Source organism: Musca autumnalis, unplaced genomic scaffold (genome assembly GCF_047663935.1).
Source record: "Musca autumnalis isolate F117 unplaced genomic scaffold, ASM4766393v1 scaffold_3, whole genome shotgun sequence".
NCBI classification, from domain to species: Eukaryota; Metazoa; Arthropoda; class Insecta; order Diptera; family Muscidae; genus Musca; species Musca autumnalis.
In genome coordinates, this window is record NW_027411866.1 from 227791217 (window position 1) to 227806803 (window position 15587).

Sequence of the window (15587 nt, forward strand, 5' to 3'; positions counted from 1 at the left end):
GTTTTGCTGTCGCTTTTTTCAATGATTTTTAATTTTAGCAATGCATTAACGCACACGCTGTTTGTAGAGAGAGCGAGAGAGAGTCGTATGCGTGAGGCCGCAAACAATGAGTTTTTATTAGTACCGATACCTGTTATAGACTGCCAGAAAGGGAGTCTTTATAGACCACCAAAAATATTTATAAAGTCTCAGTAGGGAGTCTTTATTGACCAAGGGAGGGAAGGCCTTAATATAAAAATATGAAATATAAAATATAAAAAACTGAAATATAAAATATAAAAAACTGAAATATAAAATATTAAATAAAAAATATGAAATACAAAATATAATGAATAAAATATAAAACATAAAATATAATGAATAAAATATAAAACATAAAATATAACATAAAAAAATATAAAATATATAATAGTAAATATTAAATATTAAATATTAAATATTAAATATTAAATATTAAATATTAAATATTAAATATTAAATATTAAATATTAAATATTAAATATTAAATATTAAATATTAAATATTAAATATTAAATATTAAATATTAAATATTAAATATTAAATATTAAATATTAAATATTAAATATTAAATATTAAATATTAAATATTAAATATTAAATATTAAATATTAAATATTAAATATTAAATATTAAATATTAAATATTAAATATTAAATATTAAATATTAAATATTAAATATTAAATATTAAATATTAAATATTAAATATTAAATATTAAATATTAAATATTAAATATTAAATATTAAATATTAAATATTAAATATTAAATATTAAATATTAAATATTAAATATTAAATATTAAATATTAAATATTAAATATTAAATATTAAATATTAAATATTAAATATTAAATATTAAATATTAAATATTAAATATTAAATATTAAATATTAAATATTAAATATTAAATATTAAATATTAAATATTAAATATTAAATATTAAATATTAAATATTAAATATTAAATATTAAATATTAAATATTAAATATTAAATATTAAATATTAAATATTAAATATTAAATATTAAATATTAAATATTAAATATTAAATATTAAATATTAAATATTAAATATTAAATATTAAATATTAAATATTAAATATTAAATATTAAATATTAAATATTAAATATTAAATATTAAATATTAAATATTAAATATTAAATATTAAATATTAAATATTAAATATTAAATATTAAATATTAAATATTAAATATTAAATATTAAATATTAAATATTAAATATTAAATATTAAATATTAAATATTAAATATTAAATATTAAATATTAAATATTAAATATTAAATATTAAATATTAAATATTAAATATTAAATATTAAATATTAAATATTAAATATTAAATATTAAATATTAAATATTAAATATTAAATATTAAATATTAAATATTAAATATTAAATATTAAATATTAAATATTAAATATTAAATATTAAATATTAAATATTAAATATTAAATATTAAATATTAAATATTAAATATTAAATATTAAATATTAAATATTAAATATTAAATATTAAATATTAAATATTAAATATTAAATATTAAATATTAAATATTAAATATTAAATATTAAATATTAAATATTAAATATTAAATATTAAATATTAAATATTAAATATTAAATATTAAATATTAAATATTAAATATTAAATATTAAATATTAAATATTAAATATTAAATATTAAATATTAAATATTAAATATTAAATATTAAATATTAAATATTAAATATTAAATATTAAATATTAAATATTAAATATTAAATATTAAATATTAAATATTAAATATTAAATATTAAATATTAAATATTAAATATTAAATATTAAATATTAAATATTAAATATTAAATATTAAATATTAAATATTAAATATTAAATATTAAATATTAAATATTAAAACATATTTTTTCTTTTTTTTTCAATTTAATAAACTTTATTTTTCAATTTGTAAAAAAAGTCTTGATAAACTCCCGAAGGGTCTCTTTATAGACTCTCCCAGATAGGAATTTTTATAGACTACGAGAAGAGAGTCGGGTAGTCGTATTGGCTTGGCGTGTACTCTATAATATGTGATGTTGTTACAGTTGCTCGAATGGAGACAGCTCGATAGGGCTCTATAGGCAGTTGTTGTTGTAGCAGAGCTGCTGGTTATTGTGCAGCATTTCTTTAAAAAAAATATAATATATTCATAATAATAGATATAATAAATTCAATCAAAAACTAATTTTTTTTTCTTTGGAGTTACGTCTTCGGGAATTTATGGTGACGATATTTTTAATTTTTTTTATAAATCGCAGTCTTTATAAATTTTACATTATGATGATGATAGCAACTCTTTGCCACACTCGAAAGTGGTGGAAAAATAGCTTGGATTTAATTGTTCATTGGATGATGGTGGTTTTCATTATTTGGTTTTTAATGCTGTGTTTTTTATTTTCCATCTTCTTTTATTTATGACCCACTTGAGACCAAAAATATGCCGCGAAGAGAAAAAACGACGAACTTCTATAGTAGCTTAGCAAATGGAAATCGTATCGAAAAACGAAATCAGAACTTTTTTAAATGCACCGTATTTTTTGTAATTAATTGCCCAATTGGTTTTTTAAGAGTGACTTAACAACAACAACTTCGACATGATGTTGTTGACCAAATTAAAAAAACTGAATAAACTTTGTTTTTATTTCGTTGCATTATTGTATGTTTTAATTGGAAAATAATTTTATTCGATATGGATGGATATGAGAGAGAGAGAGCATCATGTGTGTTTTATGCGGTTGTGTGCAGTAAAGTTTTAAGAACGGCAAGTGGGGAAAATTTGCAAGGACTTTAAGAAGCAGATGGATGCTTGGCATTGGAAGAAAGTGGTGGATTAAAAATTTGAATATTTTTAAGAGTTATTGCAAAAGTAGTTTTGTACCTTATCAAAAATTGTGATTCTAGTAGATTTCAAAGTTTTACAAAATATATTAAAAAACAATCACTTTTTAAAATTATTTTCCATGCCCTGTATATTTGACTTTCTTAAATTTTAATACCTTTAACCTTTTTAGTTTACTGGCCTTATTTCTATTTTTTTAATATTTGAGCTCCATTTTTGTATACTTTCGATTAGTACATGTCCAAAACCAATGCTGCTGATTGATTTTAGTTTATAGATTTTACCATTTACTTCCTTTCATTTTTTCAACAAAAAATATTTTAACTTTATTCAACAAAAAAAAAATCCAAATGTAAATACATTTCCGAGCTATTAATTCTGTAGCATAAAAAATGACCTAACTTTACATTTTTCCAAATGGAATTCGGTGTTAAAAGCGTTTTGTTGTTGCTGCTGGCAGTGCTCAAACCTAAAAAATGTACCTAATCATGCAAAAATCAAATAGAAAACGAACAAAAAACACAAAAAAAGAGATATTGAAAAATTCACAGACATATATCTATCTACGCCCAAAAGTATGCAATATCCTAATGCAAACTAAAAAGGGTTACCTCTTCATTTTCATAGCAGATGCGATGCGGTATTTTGTTACTTTTAAAATTTTGGTCGATTGTTGATTCAATCATTTTAATAAAATAAACACGGTGCGCCTGAACTTAATTTAAATAAAAGGTGCTTACAACTTTGAAATTTTTGCGGTTTCTGAAACTACTATGTTCATAAATGAGAAAAATCAAAAAATCGTCGGAGGGATTTCTAATTAAAACGCGGTCAAAATTCACATTTTTAGGGTTTTTTTTTAGGTTTTCACGATTTTACTTGGAAACGGAAAGTCCTATCGAAATTGGACTAAAGAAAATGTTGTAGCTGTGAATATTCCCTAAAGAATTTATTGATTGATTTGTTCCTAGGTTTTACCATTTTTTGATATAGAAGTTCAGGGCACATGTATAGTTTTTTTTTGTTTTTTGTTAGGTTTTCGCGATTTTGCTTGGAAACCGCAAGTTCTATCGAAATGTAGCTAAAGAAAATCTTATAGCTGTGAAAAATATCCACAAGATAGTTTTTGTAATTTTTCCCTACGTTGTACCATTCTTGAGAGATATAAGCTTAAGTTGGGAAATTGCAGTCATGACATTTTTTATAAGGAGGCGATCCATTCAGTGCATTGTCCCAATTTGGAATTCTATATCTCAAAAATGGTAAAAACTACGAAAATATTATAAAGGCCAATCTTGTAAAGAATTTTCACTGCTACAACATTTTTTAGTCCTATTTCCATAAGACTTGCGGTTTCCAAGCAAAACCGTGAAAACCTAAAAATCCATTTTTAGGTTGTGCCTGGTCCGCAGTCTCGGTAACTGGTATTAGCCAGATATGTTATCGATCCTGCGCTAAATATTTTCATGGCTTTTAGCAAACTCCAAATTAATAGCCAGCTGCCACCTACCGATTTCCATCCCGAAAGCAACGGAATACTCCTGAGCCGAGCAACCCACACAATTAACTCCGAGCCACTTCCAAATATTTCCCAGTCGAGCCACAGCCCGGCCAATATCAAGCCGACAGCAAGAATCAGATTGTTTTCGAGCCAACATGAGCATCCTAATTACCATCAATCTTACGGCATCTTACTATGCACCGGATTGACTCGGAGGAATCTTCGACCAGGGACCGTCACCTCATCAGTTATGTGTTTTTGTGTTAGTATATTTTTGTTCACTATGGGAGCGGTAATTTATCAATGCCTGCTCCGAGCACTTTTGGTCCGTGACGGGATAGAGATGAACGATGGAAGTGTTCCGTTTGCCAGGTCCGAATTCACCATATGTGAACATCGGCGAAATGCAAAGGAGGTTGTTCTGGTCTTAGTCGCCTCCAGGACTACTGCGATGATGCATCAGATCATCTGCCAGCGTGTATTTAACTTCGTCGTCGTAATACGATACACCCCCGCAGAGTCGGAGAAACGTCAGGGTCGCCGCGATCCAGAAAACAAAGCTCACCGTTACATGCAGCTTGCAACGTTGTGATAATTGCAATGTTTTACAGAAGAATCGTACAAGAGGAGAAGAACTTGCTTTCCTTATACAGCAGTCTGCCCAGTACAGACCTATCTCGCTTGAGCTTAACTCTAGTGACTCCTATATAAGTGTGAGACTGCTGAGGTAGATTTGCTTAATGCGTACATACCGTCGATGAATAGTTGTGCCCTGTGTTATATTCCTGATATTATTTCGCTTTTGAAGGGCAATAACCGCCTGGTACTAGGGTACTTCAATGCTCACCATGAGCTTTGGCCTTCCGTTCTAGGCAATGAGCAGAGGGGTACAGCGCTAGCCGATTAAATTGATACTTCCACATTTCGCACTGTGAACGAAGATGCTCCTACAAGGAGTTCCACCGCTCGTCAGACATCACCAGTGTCGCACAGGTCTTGATAAATGACGTCTCCTGGCAACTCGTCATATCCCTTGGCTCCAGACCATCTTCCAAACAGAATACCGACATCATAACATCCCTCCAGTCGTGATTGAAACGTTGGATAATCAACTAAGTAGAAGCCAGTCGTTTGTAGAATTCAGAAAAAAATCGAAAAACAATAGAGTGATACTATATAATGATCCGTAACTGTTTAACCTCTATCTTTCTTAAATTCCACAACCTCCAAACTGCATAGGGATCGTAATTTAAGCGGATGATTATACGATTTTGGCGTCTGGTTCTATCGTCGATGCCATACGTATGTGAAAGATTAAATGTCTACATAACTGAGTTACTGCAGTTATCCATCTGAGGAATACGAAAATATCCCCGTTATATCCACTGTCACACTGTTCACCACCTGGACTGCTGAAAAGAGGTTCCCCTGAACTAGGGTGCCCTTTATTTCGACCACTATCTCCCCCATGATATTGGGTGCAGCTGTTTAAGTCTTCCGGGCAAACGACATCTATTTGCGACAAGATCAGAAATAGGAACATGGTTCTCAAGTCGCTGACCGACAGCACTTGGGATGATGACAAAGAAACCGTGTTGACCTCTTATCAAGCAATACGACGGAATGTGGTGAGCTATCCGGCACCAGTGTTGTATACAAATGTTAGCGCTAGGCATTAGAAGAATATTCAAACCTAACAGAATGCCGATCTGTAGTGGGATTCTGTAACTCATTTTTGCTGTTATCGATAATTGTCGGTAAAATTAAAATGTTTATAATTTCGATAATTAACGAAATTTTTCGGTAAGTTAACGATGAATAAAAAGTAGTCGCTAACCTCTACCGACACAAACAGTGATGCCAACGTTTCTTTCATAATTTTGCGATTTAATTTTACCGATTTTTGTCGGTAACAGAAAAAATGAGATACAGAATCCCACTACTGAGGACTGCAACAAGGTGTCTCCCCAGATACAAGCTTCCCCACCCAGATGCGTTAGGAAATATCTTTATGATCAAGATACATTATGGTCGGACATGGTTCTTTTGGAGCTTTTTGAGTCATTAAACCAGGATGGATGGGTTTACCCACATTATAGGGACTACATCTGAGGGAAATTTCAAAATAATCCTCGTAGACCTCTTAAATTGAGAACTTCGAATCGGGATTACGCGAAATTGTCCCATATTTACCATTGTAGTGCTTCACGCGACGTCGATATTCACCGTCAACGCAGATTGGTCCGTAGATCTTTCGAAGAATTTTTCTCTCGAACACACCAAGTACAGCCTTGTCTGCTTGCGCAAGTACCCCGGCTTCGGAACCATACATCAGCACGTGTAGTATCAGTGTTTTGTAAAGCGTTATTTTTGTTTGACGAGTTGTGGCTTTGTTTTTCAAGTGCCCAGCAAACCAATCGTACCGACATCTTAACGAAATCGGAACAAAATTCGGACGATACGATGTCTAATCCGAAATCGTAACGATATCTTAACGAAAGTTGTATGAAGTTGTTGACATAATTTCGGAACGAAATGTCGAAGCGACATCGTAACGATTTCGATCCGATTTCGTAACAAAATCTGAAGAAAATCCTTGGGAAATTCGGAAAGGAAATTTCTTTCCGACATTCGTTCCGAAATCGGAACGAAATCGGTACAAAATCTGAACTATTTCCGCTCCGAAAAATCGTTTAGAAATCGGAACGACGTTGCTTCCGAAATTGTTCAGACGTGTCGGACATCCGACATTTGGTTTGCTGGGTGCTTACTTAAGCCAAAGTAACATCTGTTGGCCAATACAATTATTCTTTTTATTTCACAACTGATGTTATTTGTTGGGTTTACGGCGGTGTCGAGGTAGACGAAGTCTTTTACTACCTCAGAATTATAGGAACCAACTTCAACAGTTGGTACTAGTTCAATGGACGAACTGCACGTCGACACCATCAACTTGGTCTTCCCGCCGTTTACCACCAGACACACTTTAGCAGACACACTTTTACTGATCGTTCTTTGATCTCTATATAATCAGCATAAGCAAGTAACATACCAGGAAACCAATCGTACCGACATCGTAACGAAATCGGAACAAAATTCGGACGATACGTCCGATATCTGATCCGAAATCGGAACGATATCTTAACGAAAGTTGTATGAAGTGGTTGACATAATTTCGCAACGAAATGTCGGAGCGACATCGGATCGATTTCGGTTCGATTTCGTAACGAAATCTGAAGAAAATCCTTGAGAAATTCGGAAAGGAAATTTCTTTCCGAAATCGGTAAAAAATGTAAACTATTTCCTCTCCGAAAAATCGTTTAGAAATCGGAACGAAATCTGAACAATTTTGCTTCCGAAATTGTTCAGACGTGTCGGACATCAGACATTTGGTTTGCTGGGATGTCGCTATTGGTGTAGATTATGCCATTTCTTTTAACGTTTGCCTCTCGTATAACCTTTTCCAGCAGGATGTTGAATAAATCACACGAAAGGCTGTATCCTTGCCTGTAACCTCTTTTGGTACAAAACTCTTCGGAGAGGTTATTTTCTATTTTAACTGAGGATCGAGTGTAAAGTCATTTTACAAAGCCGAATGAGCTTTGCTGGGATAACAAATTTGGACATTGCTTGGAATACCTTTGAAAGCAGAGGGATGTCGAAGGCTGCTTTATAATCGACAAAAAGGTGGTAGGTGTCGATCTGCATCTCTTGGGTCTTCTCCAGGATTTGCCGCAGGGTAAATATCTGGTCAATGGAGGACTTGCCAGGTCTAAAGCCGCATTGGTATGGTCCAATTATTTCGTTGACCATTGGCTTTAGTCGTTCGCACAATATCCCTGACACTATCTTGTAGTTGGAACGTATAGCCTTATCTCTTTTCTTGTGGACGGAACACAGGATGTTCAGGTTCGAATCGTCGTTCTTCCTGTCAGATGGTGCTAACTAGCTGATACATACACCTTATCAGCGTGTCGCCTCCGATTTTGAACAGCTTGGCTGGTACACACAGAGAAGAGATATTGTTGGAACAATCATATTCTAAGAACAAAATAATTTATTTTAAAAATCTGAAAATATATATTGTTGTTTCAACCATATATTTTTTTATTAGGAAACATGATGACACAAAATATATTGTTGGGCCAATAATACATATTTTAAGTATTTTGAAATACACTATTTTGTTCTTAGAATATGATTGTTCCAACAATATTTTTTCTCTGCGTGTAGGCCATCGGCTCCAGCTGCCTTATTATTCTTCAGCAGGTTAATTGCTGCCATTACCTCATCTTGGCCGGGTGGTATACATTAAATACCATCTTCTGGGATTGCATATGTGGTGTCTTCGACGACTTCGCTACTATTGGATACCAACAGTTTGGAAAAATGCTCTTTCCATATCCCTAGCACACTGTCAGTATCAGAAATTACCTTTGCTGGGCTCTACAGGAGGATGTGCCTGTACCAAAGCCATCAGTTTGAAGTTTCACTCTTTTGTAGAACTTTCTGACTTCGTTCTGGTTCCTGTACATCTCGATTTGTTCATACTCCTTCTTTTCCATCTCTCTCTTTTTCCAGTGGAAATACGTTTATCCTCTCTCCTTTTCTCCCGATACCTCTCTCGTGCTCTACGCGTTGCTACTGATTGTAAAGTAGCCATATATGCCGCATTTTTTCTTCAGTAGCAGCACAACACTCCTGGTCATACCATGCATTCCTTGGTGGAGGTCTCTGGTATCCAAGTACTAATTTTGCGGCTGTTTGTATGGAGCGGACAATATTTTGCCATTGTCCTGATATGTTATCGGGACGAGGAGGGCTTTGATTAAGCAATTGGGCCAGTTGAGTGGAATATGCTGTGGATATTTGTTGTGATTGCAGCTTACCGATGTTCAACTTCCGTGTTGTGTTTGCTGCAACAAGGTAATGGTCCGAGTCTATGTTTGGAACAATTAAATCCAACACGCTCGATGAATGTCTTCCATCTATCACAACGTGATCAATTTGATTTCTTGTTCTTTAATCTGGCGACAGCCAGGTACCCTGATGGATATCGAGATCTGGTACTGTTTTTTGAGACTGCGGTGGTTTTTTCCGTGTTAGGTGCGCCGTAACTACTCCACAAAAGCCAAAAATTTGCTGTAAACTTCAAAAACTGTTTTATTGACTTTCCAATTTTTTAATAAATGTAGAATAAACCCCCATAGCGGCAACCCCGCTGGTGATACCAACATTGCCTGAAGTAGCAGAACTTTCTATGCAATTCGCTTCTTGTTTGACTTAAAAAAAACGAATCTTCATTTATTTCTAGTCGATCATCTGGCATATATATCCACTATAGTGGATGGAAGTTCTAACCCCAAATCAAACCAATGGTATGGGATACGACAGCATGCATTATTTATACAACCATACGGCCTATTTTGTGGTTACGTGCCGATGGGCATTCTGGTTTTGAGCAGGATTTTTTTTTTTGCTCGCTCACCCTTTGTAATAGGGCAATATATTGTTCCATTGCGTTTTTTTTTCCTTGCATTTTCTAGGATTCCTGGCACATGGTCGTCACATGCTATATTTTTTCTTTCATTTTCATTTTTTGGTTGGCTAGTCATTTTTATATGCAAAGTGGCTTTATGTTTTGTAGCTTTTCGCATTTTTATTTTCACTACAACCAACTCCTCTTTCCAGTCTGAAAAGTAATGTTGCATAATATGAAAAATTCAACCTCGCCCTTTTGAAAGTCATACCCTCTTCCTTTATGCACCTCCTCTATTGGCATTGGCTTCTATTCAGTCTCCATGTTGCGGTTTACACTAATATTTTTCCCCACATAGATATTGGTTTTTCTCATCTATTTGTTTATTGAAAACATATTGAAATTGTATTTGTCCAATATTAATTGAAATCACTATTTCATCGTTATATAAAGCTGGCTAGTCGGAATGGGAAAGCAGCGAACCCATTTGAGCCATGTTTAATAGATTTTTTTGGTTTTTTTCTGGGAGGGAGATAGATATTTTTGTGTGGTATTATGTGGATTTTTGGTGTGAAATTAATTTGGAAATTTATTAGAGAAACACACAATGGACAATTGTGGCGGGCAAATTGTGGTCGCTCTAAAATATAAAGGCTTTTGAGAGATTTGAGGATAAACATGGATTTGGTAATTTGGGAGGAATGAAAGCTATAACTGGTTTTAGTGGAGGAAATTTACACACAAGGAGGTTATTTACAAATTTGGAAGCAATAATATCCTTGAAGATATATAAGATATTGGGGGTTATTCTGAACGAAAATTCTCCGTGAGTTTTGTCTTTCCGCCGTTTCAACTTAAGGGACAAAGTGAAAAAACTCACGGGGAATTTTTGTTCAGAATACCCCCAATTGACATAATTTTTAAAGCAAGGGGCACAGAAAGTTATCTCTCTATATCACTTGTATCTCATTTTGGAGAACAATTCTAACAGATTTAACAGGTTTTTAAGAAATTTCAGACTTCTTACTTTTACTTTTTGAGACTCTAACCTTAAAGTGACCTCATTTTATATCCACAGTTTAGTTAACTCTGTGAGAATGGTTTTCCACTTCTCCCTATAATTATAATGATTATTGTTATCATTATTATCTTACCATTTTCAAATATTAAGCTTTTGATATCACAGAGAAGTTGCTGGGAATGTAGACCTTCCCGGATTTTATAGGCCTTGTTCATTCTCATGATATCCAATCTAAATAAATAAACATTTTTTTACAAACCCCCTCTCTAATAATTTTCCCTCTTCTTATCTCGCTTTCCTTCCAGGTTGATGGTCAAAAATATCTCGGACAAGGACGCAGTAAAAAGATAGCACGCATCGAAGCCGCCGCCACAGCATTGCGTAGTTTTATACAATTTAAAGATGGCGCCGTATTGACCCCATTGAAGCCGGCTTGTAATTTAGATTTCACCAGCGATGAACATTTGGACAATGGTACTGGTATAGATATTGACAAAATGTCACAAACTGAATTGATTCTGTATGTTGGGAGCATTGTGAAGAAAGCTAAACTTAAAGCAAAACTTTGTTCATCCAAGAATTCCTCCACAGACCTCTTGCTTGAGAACATTAAGTTGAGCATGCAAAGCAAGTATTCCCATTTTAAGTTTGTTTTTCATTTCCTTCTTTTTTTATAATTTTAACATATAATTTGTCTTTTACTTCTTCTTTTGATTTCCAATCAAATTTCGGTTTTAATGTTCAAAATTCATCATCTTCTTTATTTTATAGTTACTAACTAATCAAATGTGTGTGTTTAACAACTCCACTCCTCAGAGTGATCTACATTTTTCAAAAGAATGGTAAAAGTGATGAAAGACTTTTTAAAAAAAAATTTGAATCCAAAACTATTTCCATTATTTTAATTTTTTAAAAAAAATATGGATTCCTTGTATCCCATATGGTCTAGTGGCTAGGATATCTGGCTTTCACCCAGAAGGCCCGGGTTCGATTCCCGGTATGGGAAGGTTTTTTTTGTAATTCCTTTTTTAATTTGGAAAATATCGATAAATGCCAAAAAAATCTTCCCATACCGGGAATCGAACCCGGGCCTTCTGGGTGAAAGCCAGATATCCTAGCCACTAGACCATATGGGATACAATAAAATAACGTTTTTGATAGAAATTTGGAAAGCATTTTTCCTGAGTAGTGATTCTAAGATAAAACCAGATATGCTTGCCTCCAGCACATATGGGATATTAAAATTCCATTTTTATAAATATTATTTTACCGAAAGTACAATTTTTAGCGAAGGCTAGACATCCTAGCCTCTGGACCATATGGGAAATAAAAATCAATCAACATTTACCATTGTGAGGCCGATCTGAAAGAGCTTCCAAAGTAATAATTCTGATTTAACGTCAGAAGATATTCTAACCACTAGACAATACGGAATCTAAAAACAGTATTTTGAATTTTTATAGATTTTAGTTTTGATATATTTTATTATACGGAAATTATAGTCCGTTGCGAAAGTTAGACATCCTAGCCACTATACCATATGGGAAATAAAAATCGATTACCATTGTGAGAAGAATTTAAAATTGATAAATAATGTTCACGTAATATCAGGTATATCAAAATTCCAATTTTATAAATATTATTATACCGAAAGTACTATTTTTAGCGAAGGCTAGACATCCTAGCCACTGGACCATATGGGAAATAAAAATCAATCAACATTTACCATTGTGAGGCCGATCTGAAAGAGCTTCCAAAGTAATAATTCTGATGTAACGTCAGAAGATATTCTAACCACTAGACAATACGGAATCTAAAAACAGTATTTTGAAATTTTTAAGATTTCAGTTTTGATATATTTTATTATACGGAAATTATAGTCCGTAGCGAAAGTTAGACATCCTAGCCACTATACCATATGGGAAATAAAAATCAATTACCATTGTGAGAAGAATTTAAAATTGATAAATAATTTTCAAAAACGTAAAATCAGATATTCTTGCCACTATACAATACAGAATTGGAAATCGCATTTTGAAATTTCAAAAATAATAATTTTGATTAATTTTATTCTACGGAAAATATATTTTTTAGCAAAGGCTAGACATCCTAGCCACTGGACTGTATGGGAAATAAAAATCAAACAACATATACCACTGTGAGGACAGTAGTGGGATTCTGTAACTCATTTTTGCTGTTACCGACAAAAATCGGTAAAATTAAATCGCAAAATTATGACTAAAAACATAAAGAAAAGTTGGCATCACTGTTTGTGTCGGTAGCGACTACTTTTTATTCATCGTTAACTTACCGAAAAATGTCGTTAATTATCGAAATTATAAACATTTTAATTTTACCGACAATTATCGATAACAGCAAAAATTAATTACAGAATCCCACTACAGAGGTCATTCTATATGAAAAATTATTTTAAAATTTTGAAGATTTTGTTTAGATATTTTTTATTATAAGGAAATTATAGTTCGTAGAGAAAGTTAGACATCCTAGCCTCTGGACCATTACGAGAAATAAAAATCGATCAAGTTTTTGATAAATTATCAAACATAATCTTCATGGAAAGCTAGATATTCTAGCCACCATTGTGCGGAAAATCTAAAATTATTATCAAATCTATAATTCTGGAGTAAAGCCTAGCCACTAGACAATACGGAATAAGAAAAAGTTTTTTGAAAATAAACAAAAAATAATATTGATAAATAATATTATAATTTTTTGCGAAAGTATGATATCCTATCCTCTAGACCATATGGGAAATAAAAATCAATCAACATGGACCATTACGAGGAAAATCTAAAATTATTATCAATGGTATAATTCTGGAGTAAAGCCAGAAATTCTAGCCACTATACCATTTTTTTACAATTCCTTTCTCATTCCAAAATTAAAAAAAAAAAAACTTTCCCATACCGGGAATCGAACCCGGGCCTTCTGGGTGAAAGCCAGATATCCTAGCCACTAGACCATATGGGATACAAGAATTCAATATTTTTCAAGAAACAGCAATTCTAACCACTAGACATTACGGAATTTGAAAATAGTATTTTGAAAAATTAAAAATTAATTTTGATGAATTTTAATGCACGAAAATTATAATTTTTATCCAAAGCTAGACGTCCTAGCCACTGGACCATATGGAAATAAAAAATCAGTCGACATGTATCATAATGAGAAAAATCGTAGTATATTATCAGAGCAATAGTTCTGGTCAACAGCTTTTAAATAGTTTATCCAAAAAATTCTTCCCATACCGGGAATCGAACCCGGGCCTTCTGGGTGAAAGCCAGATATCCTAGCCACTAGACCATATGGGATACAAGAATTCAATATTTTTGTTAACCACTGCAATTTTTAACCACTAGACAATACGGAATTTGAAAATAGTATATTGAAAATTTTAAAATCAATTTTGATGAATTTTATTATACGAAAATTATAATTTTTATCCAAAGCTAGACGTCCTAGCCAATGGACCATATGGAAATAAAAATCAATCGACATGTATCACTATGAGAAAAATCATAGATCATTATCATTATGAGACAATTCGTAGAATATTATCAGAGCAATAGTTCTGGTCAACAGTTTTTAAATAGTTTATCAAAAAATTCTTCCCATACCGGGAATCGAACCCGGGCCTTCTGGGTGAAAGCCAGATATCCTAGCCACTAGACCATATGGGATACAAGAATTCAATATTTTGATACAAAATAAAAACAGTTTGTAGATTCACTTTGGCAGTTTGAAAATTTTTACTACGAGGGTTGCTCGATAACATTCTAGCCTAGCAATGAAAACGCGACTATTTTTAATCAACAGTAGTTTTGTTGTTTTTTTTTTAAGTAGTCTCCAGCATGTTTTATACACTTTTCCATGCGCTTAAACCAATTTTTGAAGCACTTTTTCCACTACGATTGAGACACCTCCAAAACATTGTTTTTGGACGCTTGTGCAGCTCGTTCTGGCGATGAAAATCGTTACCCACGCCTTTTTCTTGATGTGTCCTTGGGTGCCATGCCAGGGCTGTACGGCGGGTGACCCATCAATTCCACGTTTTGTCCGGTCAAAAAGGCGCTGGTTTGAATCGATTTGTGTGAACTCTTTTTTCGAATTTCCCAGGAGACTTCAGTTAAATAGTTTATCAAAAAAATTCTTCCCATACCGGGAATCGAACCCGGGCCTTCTGGGTGAAAGCCAGATATCCTAGCCACTAGACCATATGGGATATAAGATTTCAATATTTTTATAAAACAAAAAATATAAACAGTTTGAACATATTTACTACGAGGGTTGCTCGATAACATTCTGGCCTAGCAATGAAAACGCGAATATTTTAAATCAACAGTAGTTTTGTTGTTTTCTTATGTGTAGTCTCCAGCATGTTTTATACAATTTTCCATGCACTTAAATTTTTGAAGCACTTTTTCCACTACGATTGAGACACCTCCAAAACATGGTTTTTGGACGCTTTTATAGCACGTTCTGGCGAAAAAAATCGTTTCCCAAGCCTTTTTTTCTTGATGTGCGGGAGTCAAATGAAGTCCTTGGGTGCCATGTCATGGTTGTTTGTCTGGTCAAAAAAGGCGCTGGTTTGAATCGATGTGTGAGAGCTCGTTTTTTCTAATTTCTCAGGAAACTTCAGACAAACAAATTGCTGTGT

General features: G+C 32.4%; 1 protein-coding gene and 6 non-coding genes across 37 annotated transcripts in view; 2 read left to right on the forward strand and 5 right to left on the reverse strand.

Moving 5' to 3' along the window:
- The window catches only part of Adar (Adenosine deaminase acting on RNA), a 431247-nt gene that overhangs the window by 369597 nt on the left and 46063 nt on the right, over nt 1-15587 (forward strand). For 17 of the 31 annotated variants that reach the window (XR_012411758.1, XR_012411756.1, XR_012411757.1 and 14 more), the window contains one exon: nt 11215-11383. Coding sequence is in view for 28 of the 31 variants with exons in the window: in XM_073977125.1 (XP_073833226.1) it covers nt 11215-11383 (169 nt within the window). In the remaining 3 variants the exon portion in view is untranslated. Of the gene's footprint in view, nt 1-11214; nt 11537-15587 lie in introns of all 31 variants that reach the window. The other 14 variants (XM_073977103.1, XM_073977111.1, XM_073977105.1 and 11 more) reach the window with 1 other exon arrangement.
- Nucleotides 11844-11915, forward strand: TRNAE-UUC (transfer RNA glutamic acid (anticodon UUC)). The gene has a single exon. It is a non-coding gene; the product is annotated as a tRNA-Glu (tRNA).
- On the reverse strand, nt 11974-12045 carry TRNAE-UUC (transfer RNA glutamic acid (anticodon UUC)). Its single transcript has one exon. It is a non-coding gene; the product is annotated as a tRNA-Glu (tRNA).
- Nucleotides 13829-13900, reverse strand: TRNAE-UUC (transfer RNA glutamic acid (anticodon UUC)). The gene has a single exon. It is a non-coding gene; the product is annotated as a tRNA-Glu (tRNA).
- On the reverse strand, nt 14170-14241 carry TRNAE-UUC (transfer RNA glutamic acid (anticodon UUC)). The gene has a single exon. It is a non-coding gene; the product is annotated as a tRNA-Glu (tRNA).
- On the reverse strand, nt 14539-14610 carry TRNAE-UUC (transfer RNA glutamic acid (anticodon UUC)). Its single transcript has one exon. It is a non-coding gene; the product is annotated as a tRNA-Glu (tRNA).
- Nucleotides 15081-15152, reverse strand: TRNAE-UUC (transfer RNA glutamic acid (anticodon UUC)). Its single transcript has one exon. It is a non-coding gene; the product is annotated as a tRNA-Glu (tRNA).